The sequence below is a fragment of the Citrus sinensis genome, chromosome 9 (assembly GCF_022201045.2).
Source record: "Citrus sinensis cultivar Valencia sweet orange chromosome 9, DVS_A1.0, whole genome shotgun sequence".
Taxonomy (NCBI): Eukaryota; Viridiplantae; Streptophyta; class Magnoliopsida; order Sapindales; family Rutaceae; genus Citrus; species Citrus sinensis.
Window position 1 is genome coordinate 8164067 of NC_068564.1, and position 11102 is coordinate 8175168.

At 31.6% G+C, this 11102-nt stretch overlaps 1 protein-coding gene and 1 pseudogene across 1 annotated transcript; both read left to right on the plus strand.

Annotated features, from left to right (window-relative positions):
* Positions 1–193: 193 nt before the first annotated feature.
* LOC102620868 (agamous-like MADS-box protein AGL61) lies at positions 194–795 on the plus strand (annotated as a pseudogene).
* A 5343-nt stretch (positions 796–6138) lies between these two features.
* On the plus strand, positions 6139–6775 carry LOC127899828 (agamous-like MADS-box protein AGL61). Its single transcript, XM_052433961.1, has 2 exons — positions 6139–6683; positions 6742–6775. Exons 1-2 carry the CDS (start codon positions 6139–6141, stop codon positions 6773–6775), a joined length of 579 nt encoding a protein of 192 aa, XP_052289921.1.
* Positions 6776–11102: the final 4327 nt, after the last annotated feature.

An 11102-nucleotide genomic window follows, 5' to 3' on the forward strand; every position in this document is an offset into this window, starting at 1 on the left:
AATTTATTGAGGTTCTATTGCATATAATAATTTTTTGCGGTTTTGACTTGGGCCAAAGGGTTGAATATTTTTTGAAAACCATTAGACAACCCTAAGTTATTACCTTACCATATTTTCTTTATAATTGTTAATGAATTAAATTCTTCAAAGTTTAGGGTAATTCATTTAGTAACTTTACACCCGTATATTAAATATGGTAAGAGTTAATTACTTAAAACATATAAATTCTTAACCTTAGACTCATCACAAACGATCATATCAACCAGAAAACCAGAGGGAGACAAAAGATTGAAATAAAGAAGATAGAGAATGAGGACGATAGAATGATAACATTCTCAAAACGTAGATCAGGCATCCACAAGAAGGCCAGTGAGCTTGTCACTCTCACTGGAGCTGAGATAGGAATTGTGTGTTCTCACCATCTGGGAAGCCTTTCTCATTCGGGCATCCCTCCCCAGAAGCCGTTGCGAACCAGGAGCATCCGAATGAGAACACTCATCTGCTGGTTGAGCTCACCGCTAGGTGAGAATTAGTGAACTGAATCAGCAGCATAATGAGCTGCTGTGCTGGCTGGATGAAGAAAATGCACGGGAGAAGATCTTGAACCAAAATAGGAAGGGAAAAGAGACTCAGCCTCATTGGTGGGAAACCCCAGTTGATGAGCTCAAGCATCAGGAGCCGCTTCAAATGGATGCAGCAGTTGATCTGCACAAAACTTTTCTAGCTAAACTATATGAAAAGCCTGCTGCCACCTCTTCCTCCATGGCACCTCCTATGTATTTTCATCATAAATAATATATCTGACTATCCTTTAAATTTGGCATTTGTCTACAGAAAATCTGAGGAAGCTACAGGTCCAAATGACTAACTTGAAAATGCTAAAAAGCTACCGACCGTAAATGCCTAGGATACAATTTCAGAATACAACTCATTCATTCCCAAAGCTTGGACATAAGTTGGTGAGCATCTTTAGCAGCAAAACTCAAACTAATCTGTTAATATAATCAAGTAATGGACTGCTTCACTGTTGATGAACCAGATTTGAGTCATATATAAAACTCACCATGCAATTACATCATCAAACTAGCTATTTAAACCATGATCATGATAACAAGTGGATAAATCTACTCCCGAAAACAAGTGAATCGTTCTAAATATATTTAAAATTCCTACATTTGGAATTTGATAAAGAATGAAGGTAAGGGATTTAGAGGGCAATAAAAAAGATACATATATTTATAAGGTTTGGATGGAAATGAAAATCCTTGTCCACTAAACGTTAACCCCTGCCCCAAAGAACTTTTTCTCAAACTCTAGTAATCAGGTATAAAGTGAAATCATGGCCGATTGAACTGCGCCCACAGGGCTTTTGGTTTCACATGATTGTTTGTAATACATAGGAAACAATAAATCTTTTCAACTTAAAATATTAATACAAAATTGACAACCATTCATGTAAATTGGAACGACAAAAGAATAATTTAATCTAGTAATAGCTAAAATGCAGATTATCTACAGGAGCAATTATGGTATAGTTACTCATCTACTGATACACAAGAGACAATTGATGTCATACATTGAAAAAACTTGATTTTGGGGTGATGCATTTTTACAAGTTGTTTAGCCACATCAACGATTGTCGATCTATCATCTGCAATGGTATTATCAACGAAACAGTCCAGCGCAATATGGAAACAAATATTATTTGAAATTAATATAAGAAAGATTATTGATGACAACAAAAAGTCTTGAAGTTTTAGTAAGTAAACGAGTAGATGTGAGACTAATTAGGTAACAAATGTTTAAAATTCCAATATTTGCAACATAATAATCCATATACGTGTGTGTGTGTGTAGAAGTAATTAAGGAGCAAAATCCATTTAAATGCTATGTGTATGTGTAGAAGTAATTAAGTAGCAAAACTCATTATTCAAGCATTTAAATGTTTGCACTTGTCATTAGGCGTTTAAAATTAATATCCGGGCACTTTTTAGTTGGGTCCTTTCTTTTTTGGAAAGAACATAAAATCCATTAAAATTTAAAACGTGTATCATTGATGCAATACCCAAAAAACAATTGAGTAATTATTAGTATTATTTGATTATATTGTTGTGATTATTGATTTATTTTCTAATATGATTATTATTTTTATTATTATTCGTTACTGGTATTAATAATGTATTAGTGCCTGGATGTTTTGGGTTGGGCCCAGGATTGTTATTGGGCCAAGTTTTATTCGTTTTATGTGCAGTTTACCCAAGTCCACCAACAAAAAAGCTGATTATAAACAATGAACGAAAACAAGAGCTGGCTCCTCCTCCGCTCATATTGGTTGGCCATTTGAGATTGATGAGAGACGGGCAATGATTTTTCTTCGCTTTTATCATTGAAGTACAAAAATTATTGGGTAATTATGAATGTGCTTAAGGTATGCATTTCTATGACATTGAGAGCTAGTCAGTAAGTTTCAACTACTGTTAAAAAAGGAGAAATGTTATAGGAACTAGTTCCTTAAATAGAATGGAGCCTATAATTTTACATGTATATGATGATGTTGATGGGAGTTCAATTTTGATGTTAGGTTATGGTTGTTGGTTTATAAGGTTAAGCCTATTGTTGTAACTGCCGCAAAGTAAATAAATTAGACTTTGGACTAGGATCACGACCAGCAAATACATTTATGTGACACTTTGTCCATTTGCATAGTCAATGTATGAAAGACTTTTATTTAGTATTATTAGTACTAATGCTATAATAATATTTTAAAAAAATAATTGGTCAAGCTTTAAATAGCTTTGATACATAAACTACTCATTCAATTTTATTTTATTTTTCTATTGCACTTTAGTTTCCACTCTTAATAAAGCAATAGTTCATATATTTTAGCTTGAGTTGGTTTTTTCACCAGAAACTTGTTATTGAGTGTTTATTCGTTTATATCGTTATGAACAGTATGCAAGACGTTTTAGGGGATGTAATCATTTTTAAATAATGTAAAGTTTATAATGTCGCGCTTTCTAATTTTTTATAGTTAGTTTTAAGTGAACATTTCCTTTATCATTTTTAAGTATCTACTGTATTTGTAAAATTGATTGGTTTTGTTCAGTAGATTTACTCGTGATGGCGGATGTTTTGTGTCTGTTAGATGTCGCTGGCTGTCATTACTGGTGATGTGTTAGATGTTGCTAAGTGCTGGTGATTTACGTTTAGCATATCAGTTTTATGGTTTCATGAGCTATTTATTTTGTGTAATGGATCATTAGTTTATGTACTTTTAGCATATTTTTTTACCACACAGTATGTATCTTGGTCCTTTAATTTTTGGTTCTAGTGGATGTTGAATTTGATAGAACTATTTGTGTGAACAATGTAATAATTTGCCAGTATTTTCATTCAATGGACATATATTTCTATTAAATTGCATTTTCAAATTTTTTATTTCTTTTATTTTTTAATTTTTTCAAATAAACATTGATACTACGGTGTTAGTCCTTTGATGGTGCTATTGTAATAGATGTTTTTTTTTAAATTCCATAGTATGATTATTCTTGTGAGTATGTTGTATTAGTATTTGTCTAATAGCATATTAATTGACTGACACCAAAATCACTAACACTAAATTATAGTGTCAGTATTTGTTGAATACAAATTTTTTGGTATTAAAGCTCAGTGTCAGTAAAACATATTACTGACACTATTTACACATCATTGAAGGCCATTTTCTTTCTACTAGTGTTCGAAATTTTACATTTGATGGTATTGAGTATAATTCCTTTAAGCCACTACCCATCAGCGATAATATTCGATTTACCTACAAATCAATAATTTACCAAAATTACAAATATTTTGTAATAAACTATGATCCTATTGCCACTTTTTTTTCTTGAAGTTTAAATATAGTTTGATTTCACCTCTAGTTTTCCTTAATACTTCTAGAAGTTCTATGAGTGAATTCTAAAATTCCAAGATTGTTTATTTTTTATTTTATTTTTGTTAATTTAACTCACATTTAGTAGATTAATTCATTCTTAATTGATTAGATTGGTAAAACACAATGAATTTTTAATTGAATAAAATGTATGTTCATTGGATTGTATATACACTATAAATTATAATTAATTATTAATTTATCTATTAAGTAATATCTCTTTAAATTAATAGGTATTGTGCGGTTCCAAAATTATTAATTTATAGAGGTTTTGCTGTATCTCGTAGAAAATTCAAACTTGGGTGGTCAACTAAATAAAACTTCTTAAAAACTATTTGTTAAGGATTCTAAGGGCAATTGTTATCTTTACTTATTTATTAGGTAAAATTGGCTAGATATCATCAGATTTTTTATAATTAATGTGGTTGTTCTCTGGTTTTTAAATACTTAGGTAAATTTGAACTCACTTACCTACCTATAACATGCTTGAATAAGTAATCTGGAGAGGCTCGAGTCTGTATATTTTTTAAAGAGCACAACTAAGTTTACATTTATGTATGATACACACATGCACGCGCTCACGTGCATGGGTGTATTTTACGCGTTGTTCCCTATAAATGTCTTGACATTTTTCTTGAGCCTTGTCCAAGCCTTAAATTAACATTACTAGGAGTAAAAATAAAAGAGAAAAATCTTTTTTTTCTTTTGGGTTTTATTGAACAGAGAGTAATTGGCATTGAGCCTTAGCAAGGGGGTGACTGTTATCATTTGGTGGCTGGGTCAATCCCAGGATGTGGTTTACAACAACTTCAATGGATGGGTGACCAAAGGAGTAAGGCTTACCAGATAGTGAGGACACCACAATGCCAATCTCAGTGCTAGTTAGAGTGACAAGCTCACTGGCCTTCTTGTAGATCCCGGATCTACGTTTAGAGAGTGTGATCATTCTATCATCCTTATTTTCAATCTTCTTCATCTTAATTAATCTCTAGCTTCTTCAAGAGATTGAGATGAGGAGGATTGAAAATGAGGTGACAAGATGATTAACATTCGCCAAACAGAGATCCGAAATCTACAAGAAGGCAAGTGAGCTTGTTACTCACACTTGCACTGAGATTGGATTGTGGTGATCTCACTAGCAAGCCTTTCTCAGTTGGTCATCCTCCATTGAAGCTGTTGCAAACGGTTTCCTGGGTTGAAGCAGCCATCAAATGACAACCCTCGTCCACTTATTGGGCTTACCGCCAGCTGAGAAAAATAATCAATCTCGAGAACAAAAGAGGCAACTTCGGGTGGCGTTTTCGGATGAAGAATTCACAAGAGGCCTTAAAAGTTTGCGAGAGAGCTCTTGATTTGGGGTTGTGCATCAAATCTTAAGAAAGGCCTCGAATTATTGACTTGAAACTTGATGTAACATTTGATTTTATGTCGGAAATGAAGAGCTCTCAATCTGATCGAAGAACGAATACTTGAAAATGCATAAATTTGAATGATACATTTATTTTCCATTTCTTAGTATTGATTATAAAAGTTACTTTGTTTTTTTTTTTTTTTCCTAAAACAAAAATATCTGTAAATGAGTATTTTTACATATATGTAATATGTCCTTTAAACCGTTAAATACTTGTTTATTTATTTATTTTTTAGAAGCATCAACTTTTAATTTGTCGAGGTTAAATACTTATTTATTTATTGATTTAGCTTTTAAGAAACATCAACTATTAATTAATAAATTTTTTATAGTCCCAATACAAGTAATTTATCGAGGTTTTATTGTACGTAATAATTTTTGCGGTTCTGACTTGGGATAAAGGGCTAAATTTATAATTTTAATAAATTAAGAAGATAATAATTTCTTTTTTGAAAACACTTATACAAACCTAGGTTGTTACCTCATCATATTTTCTTTATAATTAGGAAGGTGAAGGATTTATGTATTTACTCTAAGTTGTTACCATTCCATATTTTCTTTATAAAATTGTTAATGAATTAAATTCTTCAAGAGTTTATGGTAAATCATTCAGTAGCTTTATACACATGTATTAAATATGGTAAGACCTAGTTACTTAAAACAAATAAATTCTTTACCTTAAACTAATTAATTTTACGCGTCTTTCCTCTTATAAATTCATCATAAAACGATCATATCAAAGCCCAAAAAAATCATTGTTCATAGAAAAAGAAATAAACCCATCACATTGATTTTCCAAATGGCAGCCAAGAAAACCAGAGGGAGACAAAAGATTGAAATGAAAAAGATAGAGAATGAGAACGATAGAATGATAGCATTCTCAAAACGTAGATCAGGTATCTACAAGAAGGCCAGTGAGCTTGCCACTCTCACTGGAGCTGAGATTGGAATTGTGGTGTTCTCACCATCTGGGAAGCCTTTCTCATTCGGGCATCCCTCCCTAGAAGCCGTTGCGAATCGCTTCCTGGGGTTGAACCAGGAGCATCCGAATGACAACACTCATTTGCTGGTTGAGGCTCACCGCCGGGTGAGAATTAGTGAGCTGAATCAGCAGCATAATGAGCTGCTGCGCCAGCTGGATGAGGAAAATGCACGGGAGAAGATCTTGAAGCAGAATAGGAAGGGGAAAGAGACTCAACCACATTGGTGGGAAACCCCAGTTAATGAGATCAATCATCAGGAGCTTCTTCAAATGGATACAGCAGTTGATGATCTGCACAAGACTTTTCTTGCCAAACTAAATGAAAAAACTGCTGCCGCCTCTTCCTCCATGGCACCTCCTATGTATTTTCATCATAAATAATATATCTGACTATCCTTGAAATTTGGCATTTGTCTACAGAAAATCCGATGAAGCTACGCCTCCAAATGATTAACTTGAAAATGCTAAAAAGCTACCGACCGTAAATGCCTAGGATACAATTTCAGAATGCAACTTATTTTATTCCCAAAACTTGGATATAATTTGGTGAGCATCTTTAGCAGCAATACTCAAACTAATCTGTTAATACATTCAAGTAATGAACTGCTTTACTGTCGATGAACCAGATTTAAGTCATATATAAACCCCGCTATGCAATTACATCTTCAAACTAGCTATTGAAACCATGATCATGATAACAAGTGGATAAATATACTCCCGAAAACAAGTGACTCGTTCTAAATATATTTCAAATTCCTCCTTTTGCAATTTGATGGAGAACGAAGGTCAGGGATTTAGTGTGCAATCAAAAAGATACTTACATGTATAAGGTTTGGATGGAAATGAAAATCATTACCCAGAAAATATTAACCCCTGCCCCAAAGAATTTTTACTCAAACTCGGGTAATCGGGTATAAAGTGAATTCATGGTCAACTGATACAAAGGAAATAATAAATCTTTTCAGCTTAAAATCTTAACACAAAATTCACAACCATTCATGTAAGTTAAAACTACATATGAATAATTTAATCTAGTAATAGTTAAAATGGAGATTATCTGAAGTAGTTATTCATCTACTGATACACAGAGACAATTGATGTCAAGCATTGAAAATGCATAATTTTGGAGTGATGCATTTTTCCGAGTTGTTTAGCCGTCAACGATTGTCGATCTATCATCTGCAGTGGTATTATCAGCTAAACAGTCTAGCACAACATGGAAATAATTTTTTTGAAACAAATTTAAGAAGATTGATTGATGACAACAAAAAACCTTGAAGTTAGTGCAGGAGTAGGTGTGAGACTAATTAGGTAACAAATTTAAAAAATTCTAATATTGGTAATATAATAATCCCTATATATATATATATATATATATATATAGAAGTAATGAAGAAGCAAATCCATTGTTCAAGCATTTAAATGTTTACACTTGTCATTGGGTGTTTAAAATTAAAACCCAAGAATTTTTTAGTTGGGTGTTTTTTTTTTTTTTGGGGGGGGGGGGGGGGGGGGGGGAAGAACCCGAAATTCATAAAAATATAAAAAAAGTGACATTTATGTAATACCCAAAAAACAATTGAGTAATTATCAGTACTATTTTAATTATATTGCTGCCATTATTGATTTATTCTCTTAGTTTATTGTTATTTTTTAATTACGTCATTACTATTGTTATTTGTTACTACTATTAATGTTGGTATCAGTAATAATACTGTATTAATCCTTGGACTTTTTGGTTTGGGCCTACGATTGTATTGGGCCAAGTATTATTTGTCTTATATGCAGTTTACCCAAGCCCGCTAGCAAAATAGCTAATTATATATAGTGAAATAAAATGAAAGCTAGCTCCTCCTCCGCTCATATGGGTCGGCAACTTGAGATTGAAGAGATAAAGATTTTTCTTAACTTTTATCATTGAAGTGCAAAAATTATTGGGCAATTATGCAGGCGCTTAAGGTATGTATTTCTACGACATTGAGGGCTTGTCAGTAACTTTCTACTACCGTTGAAAAGGGAATATCAAGATGTATAAAGTTATATAGGTACTAGTTCCTTGAAGAGAATGGAGCTTATAATTCTATATGTATATGATGATACTGATAGTTCAATTTTGATGTTAGGTTATGGTGGTTAGTTTGTAAGGTTAACTTTATTGTTGTAACTGTCGTGAAGTAAATAAACTAGATTTTAAACTACGATCACAACGAGCGTATACATTTGTGTGTCACCTTGTCCGTTTGGATAGCAAATGTATGAAAGATTTATATTTAATACTAATGCTGTAATAATATTTGGAAAAGAATAATTGTTCAAGCCCTACATAGCTTTGATACACAAACTACTCATTTATTTTTTTTCCTATTGCACTTGAATTTCCACTCTTAATAAAGCAATGTTTTATATATTTAGGCTTGAGCTGGTTTCTCCACCACTAACTTGTTATTGAGTGTTCATTCATTTACATAGTTATGAAGGGTATGCAAGACATTTTAGGAGATGTAATTATTTTTTAATTATGTAAACTTTATAATTTCATGCTTTCTAAATTTTTTAATAATGTAAACTTTATAATTTCATGCTTTCTAAATTTTTGTATTTAGTTTTAAGTGAACATTTCCTTTATCACTTTTAGGTATCTACTGTATTTGTAAGGTTTATTGGTTTTGTTTGATAGATTTCACTAGTAGAAAAATGAGCTTTACTAAGACCAAATTAGTGTTAGTAATTACTTTTTCTTAACACTTATTAATTGTGTCAGTAATGCTCAAACTAGAACACACTGACACTAATTTTTAGTGTCAATAATTTGTGTCACTATAGTATTACCAAAATAATACACGATAATATTAGTATTTGATAATACTATTTAAATATTAGTGATTTCTGTGACCATAGCATTAAAAGCACACTGACTCAATAACGTCAAAAATCATTAATGTCATTTTAAATATTTAGTGTCAATATTTAGTGATGTTATGCTACTTTTGATTAATAGTATATTTTTATATTAATTATATTTTTTCTGTTTGATTTACAACCAAAAGAAAACTCAAAATATATTAAATATACTAAATCTCGAACACAATTCACATAATAAACATCCCAAGTATATCACTTAAATTCACATTATTTAACTATACCACTGTTTGGAAGATAAAAACATAAGTACCAAATTAAGTTTACGACAAGCTTTAATAGAGAAAGCACTAAATTAAGATTCAACAAATATTAACCAATGAAAAGAAGCACAAGAATGTCACTGAATATCCATACGTGGCTTCATATTTTTTCCCACCTACAAGTACATAAAGTTAATTATTATACCACAAAAAATAAGTCTTTGGTATTTGGATGCAAAAATAATCATAAATTACTCATATATTACCTTGCGATTGTAGGCTATGATTAACTTAACAACATATATAGCCCATTGATCATAAAGTTGCGAAAGCTCTTGCATGGTGCAGTCATTAATTCCCTTGAACTTTAATTTCAAAACAACAAGTTATTCACCAAAAAGAATTATTATTTAATACACAATTTCCAACTTAATAATAATTTTTGCTAACATAATAAGAGACTATAGCTACAACTTTTGCGATGATTTGCGTAAACCACAAAGTTTAAGATATTAAAGTCAAAGATCAAAGCCTTATTGAAATTTGTCCCAAAACACATGTAAATAAGTTAACTCACCAACCATGCTTATTTCAAATTCATTCTTTATTTGATCAATAAATTTTTGAACATGCATTAGAGATGTAGAGCCAAAGACAAAATCATCCACATAACTTTGAGCAATCATAATTCTAGGATTAAGTTTTTTACTAAATAAAGTCTCGTCCACTCTCCTTCTCTTGTAGCCTTTTTCAATCAAGAATTTGGTTAATCTTTTATATCAAGCCCTAAGAGCTTGTTTTAATCTATACAAAGTCTTTTTCAATTTGAAAGCATAATCAAAATGATATGGATTTTCAAAGCCCTTGGGTTGCTCAACATAAGATTCTTCATACAAAATTCCATTCAAGAATGCACTGTTAACATCTATTTGAAATACCTTAAAGCCAACTAAACAAACTACAACAAGTAATAACCTAATAAACTCTGGTAGTCACAGGAGCAAAAATTTCATCAAAATCAAAACCTTCAATTGTGTATACCCTTTTGCAACTAACCTAGTATTATTTCTCACTATATTACCATTTTTGTTTATTCTTATAAATCCATGTGGTACCAATAATATTAGTGTGATTTAGCATAGGAACTAGTGTTCGAACATCAATATGCTTCAAGTTGTTCAAGTTCTTCTTGATAGCTTTAACTCAAAATTCATCCAGTAAGCTTCCTTAGCATTTTTTGGTTCAATTAATGAGGTAAAACAATTAAATCGAGCAAGATTTGCATGCCTCCTTCTAGTTATCATGGAACTTTTTGGACTTCCAATAATAAGATTTGATTGGTGGTTTTTTACAACTCTTCAAGATGGTCATTTTTTCACTTGATCATGAATTGATTTGTGATTTTACATTTTCTTCTTCATTTTTTACTTGAGATGATTGGGAAGAATTATCATTCGTCAAATCAATCAGTTGACTTTTGATCTTTGGAGTTTGGTTGATTGGACCCTTTTTCAGTGAGGGTTCGACCATCACTTGACTTTGACTTTTCTTGATTTTCAATAAACTTGGTGATTTTCTCTTCAATAGAAAATTCTGCAAAATCTTTAAAGTCATCAATAATATCATTGGCAGATTCCATAATACATTGAGTCCTCATTG

Bases quoted from the DNA above. Each gene is read 5' to 3' on its own strand.
- LOC127899828 (XM_052433961.1), top strand. From the start codon at position 6,139: ATGGCAGCCAAGAAAACCAGAGGGAGACAAAAGATTGAAATGAAAAAG. The intron at 6,684-6,741 runs GTATTTTCATCA...ATTTGTCTACAG, and splicing joins TCCTCCATGGCACCTCCTAT to AAAATCCGATGAAGCTACGC.